Below are 25,963 nucleotides of genomic sequence, written 5' to 3'. Positions count from 1 at the left end.
ACAAGGATTTCACTGAAGGCAATTTTGAAGTGTTTGAAAAAGCTGGGTTAGAGGAGGCAAGACCTGATGAACAGGACTCATGTTGCTGTAAAGAGAAAATGATGTCAGGACATTTTGAAGTTATTGTCTCTTTTCTGGGTGCTTTTCTCCTTTCTTTTTAAAATTCCTCCTCCATTCAGTATAATCCACCCACATCCCTTTTTTTACTGGTAGTGTGAAAACCTACAGGAGAGAAATTTAAGACCTTTAGGAAACATTAGAGAAAACAAGAAAGGCCATATAAATACTTGCTTAGATGCATTGTGTTGCAAATTTAATTTCTCCTTCAATTTTCATTAATAAAGGTACCAGTAAAAACGACGACTGCCCGGTCAGCAAACAACAGCAGATCTAGCAGCCTTTCACCACTCGACAGTCCACGCCTACAGCCGGCCGCTACCCTCGCGGAGACCGGAAGTCCTTTTGCCCCGGCTCGCGGGCCCACCACCTGGCGCCGTTGGGAACCGGAAGTTGTTCTGCCCCGATCGTCCGAGCGTGTCCGCGTCGGCCGCACAGGCGCAGTGGAGCTCGGGCGGAGTTGTGGGAGGGGAGGAGGAAGCGGCGACGGAGGTGGGGGCCGGTCCCAGAAGATGGCGGAGGCGGGGGTGAGTTGGGCTTCCCCGGGGAAGCGCGGGGGACTTGGTGCTGAGGGAAGGGGCCTGAGGAAGGTGGTGGCCCTCGGGAAGAGGAACCGCTTGCGTTTTTGCGGCCTGGGAACCCTGCTGGCAAGTGCGAGGAGCCAGGACCACAGATGGGGCCTGAAGGGCGAGGGGCTCCGCTTAACCTGGAGAAGGGTCGGCGAGATCCGGAAGGGGACACCTGGGTCCGGGAGAGGGTCTAGGAGAGGCCGAGGCTCCCCGGACAGTGGAAGAGTGTCCGAGCCGATAGAAGGCTGGAGGACGACGGGAAGGGCGACCCCGGAGATCTGATGGGGTGGAGGTCGGCGGGCTGTCAAGCATAGAGCTGTCAGGACCCGGCAGGCTCGTAGCCAGGGAGACCGGGACTCAGGCTTGGGAGGGGGAAGGATCCGAAAAGGTAGGTATTGTAGAATGCTTAGAATCCGCCAAAAGGTGTGTTGATATTGGGTTGAGGAGTGGGGCTTCGGCATTTTGGATTGGAATTGGAAACCTCTGGAGTAGGTGTGTGGTAAAGACAAAGATAACTCTTTTCAGGACCTAGAAGTCGGTTGGTGATAGTTTCTGGGATTTTAGGGTTGGTCAGTGGGGTTTGGCAATCTGGTAGAGGAAAGCAGTGTGGGTATGATGGGGGACGAGGGGAAGGGTGGTAAAACTTAAGTGATAGTGACCCATGTCCAGTTAGCATTGGCAAAAAGTTAGTGAAGTATGGCGTTAGCTAGATAGTCTAGGAAAATATACCAGGGAGAGCTGACTATTTTGTAGGATTATTGAGAAAATGCTTCAAGAAGGAATGAATAGTCTTGACAGCTGGGGCACTGAGACTGGCCGGGATCACTATTGCAGTGGAGCTGAGGATTGCGGGGGAAGACAAGCTCCTGTCTTGAGTGCAGGAGGAATGAAGGCAGTCTGGCAGAGGCTAGGTTGTGTCTTCCAACTTTGGGGTTTGGCCCTGATAGGGAACCACTGAGTGAAAAATGAATGAAGGGATGCCCCCACTAATAGGGGCCCCCCCAGAGAATAGCCACGTACTCTTCCTGTTTCCTCCTTTTATTCTTTCTCTGGACATTACGTTGAGTAGTGTGTTTTGTTATAGTTCTCAGTACATATTTGATATAAAGTGACGAAGCTGTGAATCATGTACATTTATTTGGGAAAGAGGTTGATTCTTTTTAAACTGACAACTGTTGCTTTTACGTGTGGTGGACTGAAAAGGAGAGGATAAAATGCAATTTAGTAATTTAAAGACAGAGCTTGTTCTCATTGTTATCAGAAAATTATTCTCAAACGATGGAGTAACCTTTTTAGGGACTGAGATTTGTCTTTTAAAAGCAATAATGGGATGCAAATGTTGCTTGCTTAATGGTTTCTGTGTTTGGGTTTTAATGTTGACAGGAAAGATGAGTTGCAGGGTCTTCAAGGCAAACATGTTTTTCTTCCTAGAAGTTTTTAGCGTCCATAGCCTATGATTCACATTTGTGTGCTTTTATTTAAGGAGAGTTTCATTGATTTAAGTGTGTTTTTCCTAACTGTAATGCTTATTCTATTTTGAGAACGCCATTCTAATTACAAGAGCATAGGATAAAAAAGATGTGAGGTAGTAATTTAATTTTATTATTTAGCAGCCTTTCTGACCTAAGCACCTGAAGAGACAGGTAATCTGAGGGAGTAAACATACTTCTGTGACTGCTCTTCCTTTGAAGACAAATAATCTTGTATGGTTTTGGGGGTGTTGCAATTGTTAAAATACAATCGGTACTTCATCGGTTCTTAAGGAGATTTTGTTTGTATGCTTGTTTTCAAATGCCTGTTGCCTGGAAGTTGTTTCAGTGGCAAATGTGAACTTTGATTTTCATCCACAAAGCTGAGAATCACTTATTTTATTTACCTAAAGGTAATAATAACCCATTGACAGGAAGCTATAGACTGGGAATAATGTTTTTCCAGTTTTGATGATTTGTTATTATCTATCCAAACTATTTGAACTATTTTTCTTTTTTGTTCAGTAACGTACTGTATAGAAGTTGTAGGTCAGGGCTCAAGGTAGAATTTTTCATGTTCTGTGGAAGTTTCTTCTTTGTCAGTTTTTGAAAAAAAGGAAGTATTATTTTGGTATTAACGGTAGTTTCTCGACATGGCTTTAAAAACTGTTTCTTTTGTGACATTTCAATTGTTTCTGTATGGTGTTTGTAGAAAAGGCAACTGTGAAATGGGAAATACTCTGGACATGGAGTCAGAGTGCTTGGGGCTAGTCCTGGTACTACCTGGCAACAGTTTTATAATCTCAGAAAGTTACCTAATCTATTTTATTTTGTAAAATAAAAAGATTAAGTATTAAAAACACCTGCCTACTTACTAGGATTATTGTTGAGGATCTATTGAGATATTGTCTTTTAAATGGTATCTTTATACCAGAGACTTCTTCCCTGATAAGAAAATTATTTCTTGGGTAATCTAAATTTTTCAAATATAGGTTTTTAAAAAAATTTTGAGAATCGAATTTATTGCTGGTGTAACAGTAACATTTAAAGGTATAGATACGCTCTAGGAAGATATTATCGATACATAATCAGAAAGCCAAACTTTAAAACAAACAAATTAGGGATACTTATTCCAAGAGCTTTCACTTTAAAATAACCTACTCCCCTAATGTGTGACTGTTATAAACAACATGCTTTATTTAGGAACTTAGTTGTTGCATAGTAGGCGGTGAATGGTCTTGTGGAATTTTTTACCCTTTTGATGAGTCAGTCTGGCCATTTCTAGGAGTTCACTTTACATGTTTGTCGTAGCAAGACCCAGTAGTATACATTCTTGATCTTGTCACTTCACTTAACCACTTTGGGTCTCATTTGCTTTGCCAGGAAACAGATCACTGGTTCTTAACTTCTTTTGGATCATGAACTTTTTGAGTACTTGATATAAAAATGTGCAACTCCCTAACCAGAAAAATGCACATATCCACAACTTTTTTGGTTTTGTTTTACATCAGACTCACATACCCCCTGGAAGAGATGAACTCCCAATTCCCTTCCATTTCTTACATTTTAGGATACTGTGATTCTTAAACATTTTAACTTTTATTTTTGTCTCCAGTAATTATATAGTATTGTATTATTATGTAGTCACAAAATTAGCTTTTTGGACTTAAAAAATAGCTTAAAAAATCTTATTCAAATAAACATGAAACAAGTGTTGTGTTATTTTTAAAGACAACTTTTGGGGTGAAGTAGGAAACTATAAACAAGCACTTTGAGGAAAGGTTGAGTAAACAGCTGGGGCAGAATTACATAAATAAACATTGTAGAAAGTCTCTAGCAGCCTGGAAATAGAATGCGGAAAGAGTCTAGCAATCAGTATCTCTCAGTGGGAGAACATTGCCTCTCTGTGGGAATTTGGAAACATGTAAGGCCATGTTTGGTTATCTCAGAGCGGGGAGGGGGCGTGCACTGGCATTTAGTGGGCACGAGCCAGGGCTGCTAAATGTTTTGCAATGCTTAGGGCAGTTCCAAACAACAAGAAATTGCCCTGCCCAAAATGCCAGTGCCCTTTGACAAACACTGGTGAGTGATGTGAGATGGGACCTACCACACCAGAATAGCTTTTTAAAACTGAAGCTGTTTTGTTCTTTTAAAAATATTATTCAACATAAAATTCTCTTTTGGAAAAATTCACAGACAGAAACAATTTACTAGGTATACTAGAGCAATTTGGGTTACTTAAAATGTATATTTACTCTTTGTCCTCTAGTAGCTGTTTTAATAGCAGAAAGCGGGGGGTATTGCTGTGTCTACTGAAGTTTGGGAAATGAGGAGTCAACTCTTGGTCTAATACTGTATGTAAGTTGGCCATATGATATTTTTCTTTAATACATCTTTTTACTCCTGGATCTAGTACTTTTAAAGAAAATTTCAAGGTGTTTGTACATTTATTCTTATGGTCTTTCTGCTTGGACACTAACTGACATTAGTACCTTGAGAATATTTACAGTTAAGATTGTTTTCTGGTGTCTATCCACCTTTTCAGTAACCAAATCCCTTCTATAGGGGATGCCAAAAAAGAAGTCTAAGGAGTTGGGCTGGAATGGGACTCAAGGTTTACAGGAAAGAGGATGGGTTTTGGCATCAGTCAGATGTAAGGTACAATTCCAGTGCTAATACTGCATGTCATGTGACCATAGGCAAGTTGCTAAGTCTCTTTGACTTTATATCTTCATTTGTAAAATGTGGATGATAATACCTACCTTTAGCATTATTTTGAAGATTAGAGTTACTATATGCCTGGCATGGAGTAGGCCCTCCATAAATGGGTGCTATATTATGATGATAATGATGATGATGAATTCTGTAGCTGCTGAACACTATAGAACACATGACATGCTGACATGCTGCATACCACAGCAAGGAATAGTCTGCAAGACCAGGTCAGGGGGAGATGTTTTCTATGTTTTCTAGGATTTTCAGTAGGTGTTTAGAATATATTTTCCTATGAATCAGCTATAATATGTACTGTTTTCTCAAGGCTGCTAAGCTGTAGAGCTCAGCGATGCTAGAGTAAGTAGTTTGTGAGCTTGAGGGTAAAATTCCCCCCTTGGGTGTTGGGCACAGAGCTTTGAGTGTGGTAGAGGCACAGTAAAGAAGTCTACTGTCTCTGTTTATCACGTGGAACTGATAGGCTGTGAAAGTTACTAGTGCTTACAGATGTTCTCATTTTCATACTGATTATTTCTAAACGCAACACCCCCACCCCTCCCTCCAGTTTACACATGGGTTTTGTTCCCAAAATTCATTTATAAGGTAGTTTGAAACTTGGAAGCTTAGAGGACATATATTTTAAAGATGATTAAGTGCTAGATTAGGTTTACCTTCCAAAAGCCCTGCTTAGGAGAGACCTTCAAGATGGCAGAGGAGTAAGACGTGGAGATCACCTTCCTCCCCACAAATACATCAGAAATACATCTACATGTGGAACAACTCCTACAGAACACCTACTGAACGCTGGCAGAAGACCTCAGACTTCCCAAAAGGCAAGAAACTCCCCATGTACCTGGGTAGGGCAAAAGAAAAAAGAAAATACAGAGACAAAAGGATAGGGACAGGACCTGCACCTCTGGGAGGGAGCTGTGAAGGAGGAAAGGTTTCCACATGCTAGGAAGCCCCTTCGTGGGCGGAGACAGAAGGTGGACGATGGGGGAGAGCTTCAGAGCCATGGAGGAGAGCGCAGCAACAGGGGTGCGGAGGGCAAAGCAGAGAGACTCCCACACAGAGGATCGGTGCTGACCGGCACTCACCAGCCCGGGAGGCTTGTCTGCTCACCCGCTGAGGCAGGCGGGGGCTGGGAGCTGAGGCTCGGGTTTTGGAGGTCAGATCCCAGGGGAAGGACTGGGGTTGGCTGCGTGAACACAGCCTGAAGGGGGCTAGTGTGCACAGCTAGCCAGGAGGGAGTCCGGGGAAAAGTCTGGACCTGCCTAAGAGGCAAGAGACCATTGTTTCAGGGTGCGTGAGGAGAGAGGATTCAGAGCACCGCCTAAACGAGCTCCAGAGACAGACACGAGCCGTGGCTGCCAGAGCGGACCCCAGAGACGGCATGAGACGCTAAGGCTGCTGCTGCCGCCACCAAGAGGCCTGTGTGCGAGCACAGGTCACTGTCCACACCGCCCCTCCCGGGAGCCGGTGCAGCCCGCCACTGCCAGGGTCCCGTGATCCGGGGACAACTTCCCTGGGAGAACGCACGGCGCGCCTCAGACTGTTGCAATGTCATGTTGGCCTCTGCCGCCGCAGGCTCGCCCTGCATTCTGTACCCCTCTCTGCCTCCCACCCTGAGTGAGCCAGAGCCCCCTAATCAGCTGCTATTTTAACCCCATCCTGTCTGAGCGAAGAACAGACGCCCTCAGGAGACCTACATGCAGAGGAGGGGTCAAATCCAAAGCTGAACCCCAGGAGCTGAGCGAACAAAGAAAAGAAAGGGAAATCTCTCACAGCAGCCTCAGGAGCAGCGGATTTAATCTCCGCAATCAACTTGATGTACCCTGCATCTCTGGAATACCTGAATAGACAACGAATCATCCCAAAATTGAGGTGGTGGACTTTGGGATCAACTGTAGGCTTGGGGTTTGCTTTCTGCATTTAATTTGTTTCTGGTTTTATGTTTATCGTATTTAGTATTTAGAGTTTATTGTCATTGGTAGATTTGTTTATTGATTTGATTGCTGTCTTCCTTTTTTTTTTTTTTTACATATAGATATATGTATATTTTTTTCCTGTTTCTCTTTTTGTGAGTGTGTATGTGTATGCTTCATTGTGTGATTTTGTCTGTATAGCTTTGCTTTTACCATTTGTCCTAGGGTTCTGTCTGTCTGGGTTTTTGTTTTTTTTTTTGGATAGTTTTGAGCGCTTGTTATCATTGGTAGATTTTTTTGGTTTGGTTGCTCTCTTCTTTCTTTTTTTTCTTTTAAACTTTTTTATTTTTAATAATTAAAAATTTTTTTTATTTTAATAACTTTATTTTATTTTATCATTATTTTTTCTTTCTTTCTATCTTTCTCCCTTTTCTCCTGAGCCGTGTGGCTGACAGGGTCTTGGTGCTCCGGCCGGGTATCAGGCCTGTGCCTCTGAGGTGGGAGAGCCGAGTTCAGGACATTGGTCCACCAGAGACCTCCCGGCTCTACATGATATCAAACAGCGAAAGCTCTCCCAAATATCTCCATCTCAATGCTAAGACCCAGTTCCACTCAACGACCAACAAGCTATAGGGCTGGACACCCTATGCCAAGCAACTAGCAAGACAGGAACACAACCCCACCCATTAGCAGAGAGGCTGCCTAAAATCATAATAAGGTCACAGAAACCCCAAAACACACCACTGGATGCAGTCCTGCCCACCAGAAAGACAAGATCCAGCCTCATCCACCAGACCACAGATACCAATCCCCTCCACCCAGAAGCCTACACAACCCACTGAACCAACTTTACCCACTGGGGGCAGACACCAAAAACAACAGGAACTATGAACCTGCAGCCTGCAAAAAGGAGACCCCAAACACAGTAAGTTAAGCAAAATGAGAAGACAGAGGAATACGCAGCAGATGAAGGAGCAAGGTAAAAACCCACCAGACCAAACAAATGAAGAGGAAATAGGCAGTCTAACTGAAAAAGAATTCAGAGTAATGATAGTAAAGATGATCCAAAATCTTGGAAATAGAATGGAGAAAATACAAGAAACATTTAACAAGGACCTAGAAGAACTAAAGAACAAACAAACAATGATGAACAACACAATAAATGAAATTAAATATTCTCTAGAAGGAATCAATAGCAGAATAACTTTGGCTAGAAGTTATTAGGCAGAAGAACGGATAAGTGACCTCGAAGATAAAATAGTGGAAATAACTACCGCAGAGTAGAATAAAGAAAAAAGAATGAAAAGAATTGAGGAGAGTCTCAGAGACCTCTGGGACAACATTAAATGCACCAACATTTGAGTTATAGGGGTCCCAGAAGAAGAAGAGAAAAAGAAAGGGACTGAGAAAGTACTTGAAGAGATTATAGTTGAAAATTTCCCTAATATGGGAAAGGAAATAGTCAAGTCCAGGAAGCTCAGAGAGTCCCATACAGGATAAATCCAAGGGGAAACACACCAAGACACATATTAATCAAACTATCAAAAATTAAATACAAAGAAGAAATATTAAAAGCAGCAAGGGAAAAGCAAAAAATAACGTACAAGGGAATCTCCATAAGGTTAACAGCTGATCTTTCAGCAGAAACTCTGCAAGCCTGAGGGAGTGGCAGGACATATTTAAAGTGATGAAAGGGAATAAACTACAACCAAGATTACCCTACCCAGCAAGGATCTCATTCAGATTTGAGGGAGCAATTAAAACCTTTACAGGCAAGCAAAAGCTAAGAGAATTCAGCACCACCAAACCAGCTGTACAACAAATGCTAAAGGAACTTCTCTAGGCAGGAAACACAAGGGAAGGAAAAGACCTACAATAACAAACTCAAACAATTAAGAAAATGTTAATAGGAAAATACATATCGAGAACCACCTTAAATGTAAATGGATTAAATACTCCAACCAAAAGACATAGACTGGCTGAATGGATACAAAAACAAGACGCATACATAGGCTGTCTACAAGACACCCATTTCAGACCTAGGGACACATACAGACTGAAAGTGCGGGGACGGAAAAAGATATTCCATGCAAATGGAAATCAAAAGAAAGCTGGAGTAGCAATACTCAGATCAGATCAAATAGGCATAGAGGGAACTTACCTCAACATAATAAAGGCCATATATGACAGATCCACAACCAACATCATTCTCAATGGTGAAAAATTGAAACCATTTCCTCTAAGATCAGGAACAAGAGAAGGTTGTCCACTCTCACCACTATTATTCAACATAGTTTTGGAAGTTTTAGCCAAAGCCATCAGAGAAGAAAAAGAAATAAAAGGAATCCAACTCAGAAAAGAAGAAGTAAAGCTGTCACTGTTTGCAGATAACATGATACTCTACATAGAGAATCCTAAAGATGCTACCAGAAAACTACTAGAGCTAATCAATGAATTTGGTAGAGTAGCAGGATACAAAATTAATGCACAGAAATCTCTTGCTTTCCTATACACTAATGATGAAAAATCTGAAGAGAAATTAAGGAAACACTCCCATTTACCATTGCAACAAAAAGAATAAAATACCTAGGAATAAACCTACCTAAGGAGACCAAGACCTGCATGCAGAAAACTATAAGACACTGCTGAAAGAAATTAAAGTTGATAGAAACAGATGGATAGATATACCATGTTCTTGGATTGGAAGAGTCAACATTGTGAAAATGACTATACTACCCAAAGCAATCTGCAGATTCAGTGCAATCCTTATCAAACTACCAGTGGCATTTTTCACAGAACTAGAACAAATTTCACAATTTGTATGGAAACACAAAAGACCCTGAGTAGCCAAAGCAATCTTGAGAAAGAAGAACGGAGCTGGAGGAATCAAGCTCCTGGACTTCAGACTATAATACAAAGCTACAGTAATCAATACAGTATGGTTCTGGCACAAAAACAGAAATACAGATCAATGGAACAGTATAGAAAGCCCAGAGATAAACCCACACACATATGGTCACCTTATTTTTGATAAAGGAGGCAAGAATATACAATGGAGAAAAGACAGGCTCTTCAAGAAGTGGTGCTGGGAAAACTGGACAGCTACATGTAAAAGAATGAAATTAGAACACTCCCTAACACCATATACAAAAATAAACTCCAGATGGATTAAAGACCTAACTGTAAGGCCAGCCACTATAATACTCTTAGAAGAAAACATAGGCAGAACACTCTATGACATAAATCACAGCAAGATTCTTTTTGACCCACCTCCTAGAGAAATGAAAATAAAAACAAAAATAAACAAATGGGACCTAATGAAACTTAAAAGCTTTTGCACAGCAAAGGAAACCATAAGTGAGACGAAAAGACCACCCTCAGAATGAGAGAAGATATTTGCAAATGAAGCAACTGACAAAGGATTAATCTCCAACATTTATAAAGAGCTCATGCAACTCAATATCAAAAAAACAAACAACCCAATCCAAAAATGGGCAGAAGACCTAAATAGACATTTCTCCTAAGAAGATATAAAGATCGCCAACAAACACATGAAAGGATGCTCAGCGTCATTAATCAATAGAGAAATGCAAATCAAAACTAAAATGAGGTATCACCTCACACCAGTCAGAATGGCCATCATCAAAAAATCTACAAACAATAAATGCTGGAGAGGGTGTGGAGAAAAGGGAACCCTCTTGCACTGTTGGTGGGAATGTAAATTGATACAGCCACTATGGAGAACAGTATGGAGGTTCCTTAAAAAACTAAAAATAGATCTACCATACAATGCAGCAATCCCACTACTGGACATATACCCTGAGAAAACCATAATTCAAACAGTCATGTACCACAATATTCATTGCAGCTCTATTTACAATAGCCAGGATGTGGAAGCAACCTAAGTGTCCGTGAACAGATGAATGGATAAAGAAGGTGTGGCACATATATACAATGGAATATTACTCAGCCATAAAAAGAAGCGAAATTGAGTTATTTGTAGTGAGGTGGATGGACCTGGAGTCTGTCATACAGAGTGAAGTAAGTCAGAACGAGTACAATAAAATACCATAGGGTAACACATATATATGGAATCTAAAAAAAAATAAATAAACTTTCTGAAGAACCTATGGGTAGGACAGGAATAAAGATGCAGATGTAGGGAATGGACTTGAGGACATGGGGAGGGGGAAGGGTAAGCTGGGACAAAGTGAGAGAGTGGCATGGACATATGTACACTACCAAATGTAAAATAGATAGCTAGTGGGAAGCAGCTACATAGCACAGGGAGATCAGCTCGGTGCTTTGTGACCACCTAGAGGGGTGGGATAGGGAGGGTGGGAGGGAGGAGATATGGGGATATATGTATAGCTGATTCACTTTCTTATAAAGCAGAAACTAACACAGCATTGTAAAGCAATTATACGCCAATAAAGATGTGAAAAAAAAAAAGGCCTGCTTAACCCAATATAGTTTGATTCAAAAAGAGTTAACCTAATTTAATGAAACAAATATGAATATGTAGAGCTCCCACTATGAGCTAGGCACGTACCTTTCTGGGTACATAGGCACAGCGAAAACTTGATAGTGAATAAGACCTACACAGACATTTTATAATCCGTAAAGCAACTATGCATATCATCACATAAGGTAGCTATTAGAAGTGCCATAGTAAAGGTTTAAATAAAATACTTAGAGGTTCAAAGGAAATATCCCAAGAAATGTTGTTAGGTGGGATAATGGTAAATTATGAAAATAGTCTTTATAATACTTTCCCACTTAAAAAAAAAGTATTCATAGAAAAAGAATTTAGGGCAACATGTAACAATTTGGGAGGCTGAACATAATGGTATGAATGAGGGCTTTGGAGCCAGCCAGACTGCATGGATTTGAATCCCAGCTTGCCCTCTTACTAAGGCTGGGAACTTGGTTGAGTGACTTAACCTTTCTTTGCTTTTATACCTCACCTGTAAAATGGACATAATTGCACTTACCTGTTAGGGTTATTGTGAGAGTTAAAAGGACAGCTCATAGATAGCCTCAAATGTTATTTGTCTTAAACATATACAAAGGAAAGTTCACTTTGGTTTAGAGGGGTGAGTGAATACCTAGAGTGATGGTACTTGCAAAGTTCTAGGTTTTAGGGATCAGGAGCCATGTGGATCAAACTTCTTAGAATCTAGCCAAGAGGTTATTCTTTATTTTCTTAGCTCGCTTTCTTCTGCTTCCTACTGCAGCTTTCTCACAGTAGCTCCCCATGATTGCAACAAGGGCAGACTGGGTCAAGGCAGGGGTGGGACACAACTCGGGCCCTGGTGACAGCGGGTCAGGTCTGGTTTCTGTGCTTGGTGTATGTGTGAGTGAGTGGGTGGTGGTCTGTTTCTTTGTAAGATACTTTTGTGCAGAAATTCACATATATCAGCATTAAACATCAAAAGAGGTCATTTTATTCCCCTATGGAGATTGTCCTCACGAGCAAGTCACATTTTATTGAGAACAATATAACATTTTCAATCAGAATATGTTGATTTTCTGTGAAGTATAAATTTATTTATTTTCTGTAAAGCGTAAGAATTTCTACCTAAATCTCCAAGCCCATCAGTTACTTGGGCTTGGAGATTTGGGTAGAAGAAACAGAAACCTGGATTTTGATCTTCCAGTTTCTAGTAGAAGTGTCTCAGATAACCCATCCTGCTTTTTTCACTGATGTGGAGCTAGCTGTTTTTACTATTATTCTAACCTTTTAGTCTCTTAGGTCACTAATTCTGTCCTAGTAAATATAGATTTAGCACTTTATTTTTTATTACATCATTCATATAAAAATGCTTTTTAAATGTCTTCTTATTTAGTAAATAACTAACTAAATATATAAGCTTGTCAATTCATTATTTGGCCTTTAAAATGAATTAGTATTGAAATCAGGAAAATTGTATAGTCATTTATTAGACACATTGATTTCTTTTTTCTTATCTCTTGCAGGATTTCTGGTAGGTCCTATTTTAGGACGAGATGCAATATTGTTGAAACGCCAATCTGCTTTGGTTCAGGCAGTTGGCTTTTCAGCTGAGAAGCCATTTCTTCTTCCTCTTTTTAAAATTTTTTTGCTGACTTACTGAACTTATGAAACCATGGCGGAAGGAGAGACACAGTCACCTGGGCCCAAAAAGTGTGGTCCCTATATCTCATCTGTCACTAGCCGAAGTGTGAACTTGATGATTCGAGGAGTAGTGCTGTTTTTTATTGGAGTATTTCTTGCATTAGTGTTAAATTTACTTCAGATTCAGAGAAATGTGACGCTTTTTCCACCTGATGTGATTGCAAGCATCTTTTCTTCAGCATGGTGGGTACCGCCGTGCTGTGGCACAGCTTCAGGTACGTGAAGGCCATGTCTGTAACGCTTAGAAAGGAATTAGGGTAAATGAGTGTCAATATTGTCTGGGCAATACTTTTAAAAAATCAGCTTTATTGAGGTGTAATTTAAATAGAGTGCAATAGACCTGTTTTACATGAACAGTTTGATGAGTTTAGACAAATACATACAAGTCATGTAACTACCACCACAATCTAAGTATAGAACATTTCTATCACCCCCTAAATTCTCCTGTGCCCTTTTGCAGCCTACCCCCAGCCTCAGGCTGTCACTGGATTATTTTTGCCTGTTCTAGAATGTGATATAAATGGAATCATAGAGTTCGTACTCTTTTGTGTCTGATTTCTATCTGACTGACCCATATGACTTTTAAAAATTCAATCCTAAAAACAATCTTGATTCTCTTAGAGATGAGGCTTTTAACCTCTTAATTTTGTTCTTCCGTCAATCCATCTCATATAAACTTATGTTAAGTTATTTTGATGATCATCATCACTGTTTGGTTTTAAGGTTTTGACATGTATGTTTTTTGAAGTTTTGGTTTTTGAAGTAGATAAAAACTTGAAAGATGGAGACAGTCGACCCTTGAACAACATAAGTTGGAATTTATGTGTGGATGTTTTTCAATAACTACGTACTACACAGTCCGATCTTGGTTGAATCTGTGGATGTGGAACTGTGGATACAGAGGGCTGACTGTAAAGTTATTCTCAGATTTTTGATTGTATGGAGGGTTGGTGCCCCTAACCCTCATGCTGTTCAAAGGTTGACTATAGTTTTATTCAAGTTTAAAGCTTCATGTTGTTATTTTTTAGATTTTTGCATATGCTTTTTTTCTTGGTATCTTGTTTTTAGATATACATTCAGAATAATAGATTCTTAAAGAGATCAGTAAGGTAGATTCTCTTTGCTTAAAATCATTATTATCCTATTTAGATCTTTGTTTTGGTGGACAGTGTGTATTGGATAGAGTGGAGCATTTCAGAATGCTGTATTGATGATGAGCTTCCATAATGGATAGCTCTTCAGCTTTTTCTAATGAGACCAATAGATTGATACTATTTTATATAATAAAGTAATAGAAGGAAGCCGTAATGATGTGGTAGAAGATAATTCTGATTGAGAGAGAAAAGTGCTTTTATGAATGTCCATTTGGTATCTCACACCTAATATACATAACTACCTTGCAATATAGCGTAGATCCTCCTTGACTTCCGTCCTAGAGCTAGAGGGCCAACAGTGAGGAGTTAGGTGTGAGACATTTTAAAATGACCTTGTGAAACTTATTTGACAATTACATAATCCCATTGCATGGATTGAAGGGTATTTTCGTGGTAAGGTTTCAGCATGGTTTATATATTGATGTCTCACTATTACAATATTCACATTAAAAGAGAACTTGTAAAGGTGATGATTCCTAGTTTCCCCAGAGCTGTTATTATTCTCTGAGAGAACAGGCAACATAATCCAAACAGACAAAGCGTAAATTATGTTTTATTATTCTCTGTTGTGTCTACCAGTCCTCAGGTATTTTCCTTTCTTTCATTTAAGTTCAGAAGAAAAAAAGTTTCCCAATGACTTTTTCTACTTCTTTATTTTCTCCTATGGTAGAGCTGCAGTCTTGCTGCTAATAGAAGCTTTTCCGGACTTGGAAGAACATGTCTTTTCAGAATAGACAAAAGGAAGGTCAAGGGAGGGAAATTATTGCTTATTGAATGTCTACTAATGTTCTGGGCATATCCCTTAACCCCAGGGATCTGTAGGGCAACGTTGGGAGTGAGATGTTTGCATTGTGCCTATTTTGGGGGGATGAGGAAACAGATAAGGAGAGGATATCAATGAGTCCAGGGTTCCAGGGCCAGGGAATGGTGTGGCTAGGTGAAACATCACATGCTGGGGAAGGGGGCAGAGAGAGCCACTCATCCTTCCCTCTATTGGGTATCTCTTTTGAACCTTCCAGACTAAGTGCCAGGCTTGGATGGAGTACACTGGCCTGTGCTACACATTCTGGGCTAGGGCAGGAGAACTTGGCTGAGGTTTCATTCTACCTCCATTATGGAGAGGAACAGGGGTTACATCTCTGCCTGTGATATGGGCACTTTTGCCACAAACTCACATTTAGGAAGGAAAACTTGTAATGTTAATGCTACATTTTAGTCACTTTGTCCCTACTTTCCTACCTTCTCCCAGCCACTAGGCTTGTCACACTTACAAACCTAACCTCATATCATTTCATGTGGAGGATTTGCATTCCTGCTTAAGTGTTTCTTCTGAAAGCAGTGCATTCTATGAGGTGTCCAGCAAATGAAAGGAGAGAGGCCTTGGGGAATTGAGATTCCAGTTAACGCTGCTGTTGATGTTGGGTAGGTCATGGTGTTTAGTAGGTGGGGGTGAGGATACCAGGTTTGTGGAAGTTGCCAAAGATGGAAAATGGACTCTTGCATAATCGCTGCCCCCCTCCAATTTTAGGGAAAATATTAAGGAAAAAAAGTAAATGCTGTAAGAAACAGTGTGTACAGTTTGCGTGTGTATATGGTATGTATATGTTTTTGTGTATATGTGTTGGTGTGCATTTTCAAAGCTCTTATCATCTTAAATCAGAAAAACTGATAATTGTCCTTTGATTTTCCTGTCCAATTAATATTCGTAGACTGAGCAGCTACCTTCTGGAGGGTCTCCAGAATCACCACTTTCTACATGTAAACCCAGTGCTGGAAAATTTGCTAGTGGTGCTTCTGGAGGGACAACTAGTAGAGAACTCCGATAAACTCCTTTTGATCCCATTTTCCTTTTCCTGGTTCTCTATTTTTAGTTTAATAATGTTTGGTGTTTCAAGTTGGTTAACTTCTTTATGTGTGCAGTGCATTGGAATTGGAGTTAAGAACCTCTTGAATGTGATTGAGAGCTACAAAGGAATCTCTCTGAAGAATAAGTAGGAGAAAAAAGATTGTGTGGATAAAATAACCGGAGAAGTTGACTAACAAATCACAAGTCAAATTAATATCTAATTTAAAAATGGAAGCAAACAGATCTTTTCTGTTGAGTCATGCAGTCAGTCACCCAACTCCTGGAGACTCTTAGAAGGCTCCTCCCTTGTCTCTCACTGCCCACATCTGGTTTCCAAGTTTCACATCTCTCCCTTGTCTCTTTCTTGGTCTAGGCCCTCAACCGCTCTGCTTGGAATTTTCAGTCTTTTCTTTTTCTGCCTCTGATTTTGTCCCCCCTGCACCCCAAGTCCCTCCTCTCCTGTCCTGTGTTGTACACTCACTGCTGGAAGAACGATTGGCCCTCTCTCTGGCACACGTGTGATGGTGTTATTTTCCCAGTGACTGTGGGGCAAGTCTCTGTGATATGGCCCCCGCCAACTTGTATCCTTCTCAGAGTCTTTCTGGACCCGAAACTCCCTTTCCGCCTAAAGTTTCCAGTTTCCAGATGATACCAGGTATTTTCTGTTGTCTGTGCTTTTCCTCAAATGCTTTCCTTTGATTAGAAAGCCCTTTCCAGACCACTCAGCTGCTGAACACTCCTGCCTCAAGGGTCACCTCTTCTGTGAAGCTTTCCTGACACGCTCGCACCCTGCTTCCCCTCGGCACACACCAGGAGAAGACTGGACCCCCAGGCCCTGTCAGTGCTGCCCCAACACGTTACTCTACTTAATTGTTTCTGTGGTCACTTTGGGACGGGGGTCATGTCTTACTCATTTTCCCTTTTTAAATCCCCAGTAAATACCAAGAACTAGACACATTATGGGGGTTTAAGTATTTGTTGGATGAACACATTGCTTATTCTGTCGTAGTTTTCCATGAAAGTATATCTCATTCAGTGGTTGTGCTTTTTCAGCCCCCTTTACTTGAAAAATGTTTGATTTAACTGTTTCTTTTAGTGCAGCACTGCATTAAAAACATGACCATGAAAAATGATGACTTAATATTGACGTTTTACAAACACTTCTTGTTTTTGGTCTTGGTACCCTTCAACTAGTCACTGGGAAATAACTGAAATATATCCCAAGAAATGTGATTTTTGCATCAGAGAACCGTCTGATTAAGCAGGACTGTGTTTGCATATGATTTTACGCAGGCGTGATCTTAACGGTCTCTCTTGTTAAAATAAGAAAGTGGAGGAAGAGGACGAGAAGGCCAGACACACTTCTGCTGAGCTCTCAGCAGTGCAGCCTCACTGTGCTGTAGATGTTGCTCTCAGACTCTGCCAGGCCTTTATTTAAAGGAAAGAAAGAAGACGTTTAATGCGAAGTGACAAGCTCCCTCGAATTCTCCCTCTCAGTGAGCGTCCAAGAACCATGCATACTCAATGGATTTGATTTTTATTGGCAAATCCTAAGGTTGGCAGCGTGGCAGTTTAAATTTCTTTTTGTGTTTTTGCTTTCTCTCCTCAGTTGTCTCTCATGTGTGAGTCTGACATCACATGCATAAAAATACAGTCAATTTTACTTATTTATATCTTTGCACACACGTCAGTACTCTGTATGTGATCATTCTTTACCTATGGCATCAGCTGCTGAGGAAAATTGACTTGGAATATCTTATCTTAGTTGATTTCCTCAGCAACAGGCAAAGGGAAGAAAGAAATAGAGAGTGAGGGATGACACATGAGCTGCCAGTTTCATGACCCCTTGAGAACAAAAAAGAGGTAATATTCATCTAGATATATTTCAACTGTTAGGCATGCTTGTTACCACTTTAATTTTGTAGACATTTGGAAATGCTGTCAGTTAATCTCACAGGATTTTAGAGCAGAACCTTTTAAATAGGAGTATAATTTGAAACTTTAAAATTTACTAGTAGCTGTTGGAGCTCTGCGTTGCTGAAGTTTGTTGTTAATGTCTTGATGGTCTGTGAACCATCTATCCTCAGCAAAAGCCTAATCAGAAGAGCACTTTCAGTTTTGCGGATTAGAAAATGTCTGCATCATTGCAACATCTCCACTCCAGATGAAAGGGTGACGGTGCAGTCTGGTTTTCATGCTGTTCCACTGGTCTGCTAGCCTCTGATTTTTGATATTAGTTGATTTCTGTTTTTCCTTTAAGATTGAGTGCATTGTTTGTGAGATAGAGCTAGCCAGTACCAGGCCAGGCAGGGGCTTCTAACCCCTCAGGCATAGGTTTGGGTACAATAATTTCATGATATATCATAGGTAATACTGGACATTTTAAACATACTTTTCAACTGATGTGACAGTTGTGTTTTTATTACCAAATGGCAGCATAAACATTCTGTTTTTAGGAAGATTAGCAAATTAAAGCTGCCCAGCTATTTGCTGTTAAATTTAATCTGTAGAAGTATATTTTCCTTAAAACTTGTTGAAGAATGTTTTGGTTCATGAAATACTCTTTTTTTTAATGACTAACTTAGCATTTAAAATCTTCTCCCAGTGAATGAATAAAATGTTGAGGTTTGACAAGTATTTAAGTTAAAAATTGAGTTATTCATACTAATTAATTGCACCATTAGTATTCAAAACGTTCTTTCCAAAATGCAGAAATATACTAAAAAGATTTCTTCTGATCTTTTAACAGTGGATTTAAATTTTAACTGAAAATATATAATTCTGTAGACTGTGTTTCCTCCATTTGTCCTCTGCAGAATGAGTCTCACAGGTAGATTTCTGTTGCAAGTTTCCCTGCTTTGACAGTCTGACCTATAGAGTCTCATCAGAGGGCCAGGTTGGAAGGGAGTTGTCAGGACAAGGCACTAGACACAAGAGACTGAGACAAGAAGCTGGGGGGACGAGGATTGTATGTGTAGCAGGACGGCTACAGCCATCTAATAGAATGTATATAATGAGGTTGTACGTGTTTACGCTTCGAGGTTCTCTTTAGATTTGTGACATTTCATAGCGTGCTTCATGGTTATATAGCTTAGAGAGAACATTGCTTAACTGCCAGCTGCTTTGATGCTTTCCAAGTCTCAGAGATGTTAGTAGTAGAAAAGTAGCGTGAATCATCTAGTCCAATCTGCTAAATTCTGAATCATACGCTGAAGTAGTGTTTTGCCTATGATAATTGAGAGTACTGTTGTACTCATTTACAATGCTGTCTTCGATGGTGTTATCCTCACTTTTTTTTTTCTTTTGGAAGGTAAGTTTAAAATATCAACGATTAATGTTACGTAAGTTGAAAAGCTTTTCTAGAGAATCTTTCAAATGCTTATGATGGTTGTGACTCTTAGCTTAAGTTTTGCCTGTATACCATTGGAGATGCCTTAATTTTTTCCCTTTTTTTCCCCACAGCTGTGATTGGGTTATTATACCCCTGCATTGACAGGCATCTAGGAGAACCACATAAATTTAAAAGAGAGTGGTCCAGTGTAATGCGGTGTGTAGCCGTCTTTGTTGGTATAAATCATGCCAGCGCTGTATCCTTCCTGCTGTAATGAAATGCGTAATAACAAAGCAGCTTTTGACAAACCAAAGGTTGAACAGTCCCTCGCAACTTCACTGTTGTCAAATTGTGATATGCCCACTTAGTCATAAAAAGAATGCACGCCGCATTGTTGAAGCATCATGTGAGCACCTGTGCAATTGCAGCGTGGGGTATAGCCTTTCCTTTCAATCCCTATTTTTCGATATCACTCAGAACTTTGCACATTTAAAAAATTTACGTGGTTTTCTTAAATTAGGTTAGTTAATTACCTGCATCTGGTTTTGGTAACTAGCATTGAAACAGATACATTTTCAAAGGAATTTCTTTTCTCTCTTCATTTAAGATTTGTCAGCAAGGACATCTGGTGGCTTCAGGTGCTGGTTGGTTTTTTGTTCTGTTTTGTTTTTAATTTGAAGAATATATATGTATATATATATTTTAAAGACTGTTATTTATTGGTTTTAATCAACACCAACAAACCACAGAAATGTTCTTAAAAGTGGCAGAGGCAGAAATAGCCAACTTAGACTGTGGCCAAAAATAACTTTTTTTTCTAAGTTACATATTTTTAAAGTTTGATCATTTTGAGGATTTTGATACTTTAATTTAGTGATTAATGAGTATTTTCACAGTGTCCTGTCTAGAAGGATAAGGTAGCCTCTATTTCCCACCTCTCCTCTGCTTCTACCCCCCAGAAAAAAATGTCCACCCCCAGAACAAAAGTTTTTGCCCTCATAAGGATTTTACCCTATCATCCTCCCTACTTCCCGCCCCGCTGACCTCCCAACTTCCCTTTGTAGAAGAGGATCTGGGAAATGCTAGTTCAGCCTTCCCTTTTCTGGAAGAAATGGCTTAGAGGATGGAGGTGGCAGGAACCTTCTCTTTGGGGAAGAGAAGATGTGTGACTCCGGCTGCCGGAGGTTTCCTTCTGTAACTCTGCGCTGGGCTCGGGGCTGGCAGTTAGCTGGAGAGAGTGTGGGTCATGGGGCAAGGAGATTCCAGCGTCTCTAACAGCATGTATTGAGGTGTTTTGGAGAAGCTGGAGAAGAGGAACCAAGGAAAGAAGCAGGGTCCTAGATTCTGAAAGCACGTCTACCTTTCTGTTCCTAGTTGCGCTGGCTCTTGGAGATCTATGAATTTGGAAGTCCCTCAGTGGCTCTTATTATTTTGTTTCTTACCCTTTTGTCTTAAAGAGTTTCCCAACATGTTTAGTTTGGTGAAATCTTTTTGAGAATTAGGATTCTATAACAAACAAATCTAGTGGTTAGTAGGACTTTAAAAAGGTAGACTCATAGAATATTATATCTAGAAAAAAACTTAGAAATCCCCTAGTTCTACATTTTCTTTATAAAGATAATAAGAGAAATGAAAGCTAGAGAGGTTTGGTACTTTGCTAAGTCATACGTACTGCAAGACTGCTCCAGAGCTGAGGCCAGACCCTGGAGATCCTGACTCGAGTCTAGGAACATTCCTTCTCCTACCCAGGAGCCCCACAAGTGTGTAAATTTGTCTCTGTCTGGTGGATTAGACCCTTCTATCCTAGACAGTTCAGGTATTTTTAAGTTGAGTAATTTAAATAACCTTTTCTGGAATTAAAAAGACTTATATATCTAATATAAATTCTTTACTTTGGTCATTCTTTTCTTCCTCTCAATGAAATCCTTAAATATAGCCATCTTAGCTATTCTGTTCATCCTTTAAGCAAAATCCAAAATGTTTACAAAATATATAACACGGACTTAATATTAGGTTACTTAGACTTTAGAAAATCACATTGTACTATTTTTAAGATGGATGTTTTACCCGTACCCTAGAAGCCTCCTTATTTTGCTTTGACTCTTAGCAAAGTTAATTTAGTCAGCAAAGATAGAACCCAGTTAATGTCAAATTCCACTCTTTACAAGAATGTTTACTGCATAGAGAAATCTGAGTGCACAAGTGTTTCTTTGGAATTTGAGGTATAATACTCACTAAAGAATAAAAGCTTTTTCAGACAGCATACCATAGACTATAGGTCTCTGGATAAATCAAGCCTACACAAGGACTGACCGAGAATGGCAGTCTGGGTGTTCAAGATACCTGCTGGTTGGGTAGGAGGGGGGAATGGTGGTAAACAGCAGGGTGTTAAAGGAAGCGGAAAATGGTTTTATACGTATTTTTGGAACTTCCCCTCTCTTCTCTGTAGTTGCAACATGGCCGGTTTGGCAAGCTATATAGTATCCTCTGGGGAGCTGTATATAGAGCCAAGATGTGGCCTTTGGGACATAGATAATGCCCTTTTAATGGCACTTGAAGTTAATTCCTTTAGTGTAATCCTCTAGCAAAGAAATGAGAAGATTGAATTTATAAAGCTTCGTTTTGCCCAGAGATTTTGAAGTAGAAAAGGGCTGTACATTTGTGAATAGGTACTTAAGTAGGTGACGGAAATAAAACATCATTTGAGCAAACTGTCCTATACCAGAAAGTTTCAGGCACCAAAATAGATTGGCAGGTTGCGAGATAATGTTCACTTCAAGGCTTTATCCTCAACAAATTAAAACTAGAACAGTTGACATAATAGAAAGGGATAGTGTGTCCTTGGTACTCTTGTTTCTGAACTGCATTATTATAAAATGTGTCTGTCAGTAAATCACATAGAGAATGTGGTACCCTGTTAAATAGCTGTCAGCTCCTCTATTTGCAAGTTCCTGTATGATTCTCAAGTAATTCTAAACCTGTTTGAGAAGTAATATCGGTTTCCTTTTTAGCAAAAGTGTGTTCCTTTAGCAATACTTGTGTTCTGAGGCTTCTAGTTACATTTTTTTTGCAAGGAAAGCATTTCTTAAATAATGGATCTGATCTGATAATCGGCAATGTATATACTGTGCCATTTTTTTGGGGAGATTAACACGTCAGTGAGATCTATTAGTGAAGTATCATGCCCTCTGTGCGTCTTTAGTACATATCGGAAATAGTTTTAATCCTCCCTAGTCTCGTACGTTGTATTAAAAACCTGAATGCACTCTAGACTACACAGTCTATTCTCTTCTCAACGTTAACATCTTTTATTTTAGAAAAATGAACAAGTTATATTATTTGGTTACAAATTTTAAGATGACTCTTTAACACTGATCTCAGAAAGTGGATTTTGATAACAACATACAGTTGTCTCTCACACTGGCTGCACTATCCATTGGACTGTGGTGGACTTTTGATAGATCTAGAAGTGGTTTTGGCCTCGGAATAGGAATTGCTTTCTTGGCAACTTTGGTCACTCAACTGCTAGTCTATAACGGTGTTTATCAGTAAGTATTCTTTTTGGTGCTTATTTCCTAAAATCTCAGAATTGAGATTGTAAAATTGCATTAGCCACTTTAATCTACAGAGTAACTTATTTCCATTGTAATTATCTTAGTAAGTGTCATTGTACTTCCTTTGTGAGTTGTTAAAAATATTTCTATTATTCTAGATATACATCTCCAGATTTCCTCTATGTTCGCTCTTGGTTACCGTGTATATTTTTTGCCGGAGGCATAACAATGGGAAACATCGGTCGACAGCTGGCAATGGTAAGCTCATGCTTATTTACTTACCTTCCTGTTATTGAGATGTAAGACAAGTTTTCTCCATACGGCAATGGAATAAGTCATTTGTAAGAATTTAATCACAAGTGTATTAAAAATGGAAAGAACCACTGGATAGAAAAGCTAAAATGTGTTACGGATAGGGTGATATGATTTATCCTCCAATTTTTATTAATTAATTAATTAATTTTACTAATCTATACGTTTCTGCTCCATGAAAAAGGGACAGTTTTAAAAGTGAGAAGAAGCGCTGCTTATAACTATGTTGCTACAATAAATATAAATTAGGACTGTCTCCAGCAAATCAAGATGTTTGATCATTTTAGTTAAGAAGGAAAAGGACATTGTTGATAAGCCCAGTCAGAGATGGCGAAGGTCAGGGACTGGCATTCAGATGCCACAGCAGTTTCATGAAGAAGTGCTGTCACTTTTACCATCTTAGCCAGCTGAGAGAATTGAATGTTTTACATTGTTGTCTTTTTGGTAGTCCAGCCACCCAATTATCCTAAATCCATTGGTTTACTTTATTTTGAATTATGGGTAGACATTTTTATAGCTGTCCTTTCAAAATATTGTTTTGACCAGAAGCTTTTGCTAATATAGTAGATTTTTTCCTTTCAATTTTTAAGTTATTTGAAAAAAAATATTATCGGAATTCACAATATTAGTCCTGTCCTTAAGTTCATGACCTTTCCTTTGCTAATATGCCTTAGTGAGCACACAAAGAAATTTATTTTGCTTCCTTTCATATTCTAGGATTGATCTAAATCATATACTATTATCATTTGCTTGTAATGTAGAAATATCATTTTTTCCCTGCTTTTGGCTATGCCCCTTTCAGTTCTAGAATGCGAGTTTCTTTTTTCCTTTCATAATTGTCATTTAATCCTAATAGTTGTATAACTCTCAGATTCTTTGAGGAATAAAGTGGGCATATGTTAATAAACTGTTAAGTTTAGACCTTTTTAGTTTATATGGAAATTGCTATTCAAAATAAACATTAATCTGTTAACCTTTTAACCTTTTAATTTTTACAGTATGAATGTAAAGTTATCGCAGAAAAATCTCATCAAGAATGAAGAAGGCAAAAACATATCTTTTGTACAGAAAAACAAGATGAAAAGGGCGCGTAAATGATAGCTATACCAACAAAACCTTGGACTATAAAATTGCCAGGATGCAGTTTTCCCCTTAATTGGTGTGTGTATATATATATACACACATATACATATATATACACACATACATATGTTACTGCAATCTGTGATTGCTTCATCTGTAAATCAAGTACAAACCTTTATGTATTTGACTTAAATAACTGTAAAATATGTATGCACTACATCAAAAAACATGTTGATTAATAGATGAAATTTTTAAATTAATTTTTTAGACATACCATATATTGTATCACAATGTTGATGTGCCAAAATATTCAGTTATCGTCATGCAGAGTATAAGAATGCTTTGAACAATTTATAAACTTACTGAAATAAAATATGAGGAAAGCCAAAAAAAAAAAAAAAAGCAAATGGAAAGTGGTATATTCTCTTTTGCTTACTGTTGTGCCTTTTTATTTTTCTAATATATAGCAGTACGAGTTATGGGTGCCCTAATGTGTGGTTAGTTTCTATTTTAATGTTGTCTCGGAGAGCTTTGGGTGTTTTAATATATGATGAAAAAGAACTTCCAGGGAACATTTTCATATCTTCATTACTGGAGAGAGTCCAAAGAGTAATTTTTTGTTTTAACAAATTTTACTGGAGGTGAAACTCCCAACAGGAGAGTTTATCAGCATTAAATTGTTTTGAGTCTAAATCTTTAAGGATACATATAATTAAAAGTAAGGACCATTGAAAAATTTAACTAGAGTAAATATGTTTTACAAATACAAAATGACCTTCTGGAGTGCCACAAAGTGTTAAGCGATATTAACTGTCATTTGCAGTACAGTATTCCACTGCTTTTGCACATGGAACGCATAAGAATTCCCGAACAGGTCAAAATCAAGTTTCTAATTGTCTTGGGTTCTATAATCTGTTGGGTTCTGTAAAGCGAACCATTTGAGCTGGGCTGCTTCATATGATTGATTGTCAGTGGATTGCATCCGAGGAGTGGATGGGCACATAATTTCTTATGTATCCATGTGCCCATTAGTGAACAGTTCAAGAATGTATTGTTTAAGAATGTATTGGGATGGCATATTGTGCATGTTAAAGATCCTGGTAACAGTTTTGTGCATATTTTTCCAACAACTAGAGCCTTTTGAGTGTGCTTTAAACATAGTCTTAGTTAACCTTTTCCCCCAGTTTTTATTTTTGAAATTGATGGCAGTTGTCTGATACACAAGGGTGAAATCTGCTTACTCTGGAGGTGTGTGTGTGTGTGTGTAGGATTGAGTGAGGGAGAGAGTGTGTGTGTGTGTGTAGGATTGAGTGAGAGAGAGTGTGTGTGTGTGTGTGTGTGTGTAGGATTGAGTGAGGGAGAGTGTGTGTGTGTGTGTGTGTGTAGGATTGAGTGAGGGAGAGAGTGTGTGTGTGTGTGTGTAGGATTGAGTGAGGGAAAGAGTGTGTGTGTGTGTGTGTGTAGGATTGAGTGAGGGTGTGTGTGTGTGCGTGTGTGTGCATGTGCTCATGCTCTCTTAATATGTCAACTAGATATTTTTCCATTTTTGATTTTAAAACCATTTCTGTCAGACTGAGATCTTGTATGCCAAACTTTAATCTGCTCTTATGTTTTAAGGCTGAAAGTGTGAAAATCCTAAGAGGATTTCCTATTGAATATATATGTACACAATCTTAACTATAGTGGTGGTAAACATACTACTGTAATTTATTATTCTATCTTCCAGATAATGTT

The 25,963-nt window shown here is 39.2% G+C and overlaps 1 protein-coding gene across 4 annotated transcripts; it reads left to right on the top strand.

The window, feature by feature from the left end:
- Positions 1–570: 570 nt before the first annotated feature.
- Positions 571–24,631, top strand: INSIG2 (insulin induced gene 2). Of its 4 annotated transcripts, none has more exons than XM_036858115.1 (6): positions 571–644; positions 12,772–13,164; positions 19,412–19,536; positions 22,662–22,828; positions 22,993–23,092; positions 24,145–24,631. In XM_036858115.1, exons 2-6 carry the CDS (start codon positions 12,921–12,923, stop codon positions 24,184–24,186), a joined length of 678 nt encoding a protein of 225 aa, XP_036714010.1. In that variant the 5' UTR covers positions 571–644; positions 12,772–12,920; the 3' UTR covers positions 24,187–24,631. The 4 variants fall into 4 exon arrangements, with proteins under 4 accessions (XP_036714010.1, XP_036714013.1, XP_036714011.1 ...); XM_036858116.1 differs by lacking the exon at positions 571–644 and adding an exon at positions 703–1,074; XM_036858117.1 differs by lacking the exon at positions 571–644 and adding an exon at positions 16,323–16,604 and having other exon boundaries at positions 13,089–13,164.
- The last annotated feature ends 1,332 nt before the right edge of the window (positions 24,632–25,963 follow it).

The sequence above is a fragment of the Balaenoptera musculus genome, chromosome 7 (assembly GCF_009873245.2).
Source record: "Balaenoptera musculus isolate JJ_BM4_2016_0621 chromosome 7, mBalMus1.pri.v3, whole genome shotgun sequence".
In the NCBI taxonomy this organism is placed as follows: domain Eukaryota; kingdom Metazoa; phylum Chordata; class Mammalia; order Artiodactyla; family Balaenopteridae; genus Balaenoptera; species Balaenoptera musculus.
The sequence above is the reverse complement of the archived record's forward strand: the minus strand, read 5'-3'. Positions and strand labels throughout refer to the sequence as shown.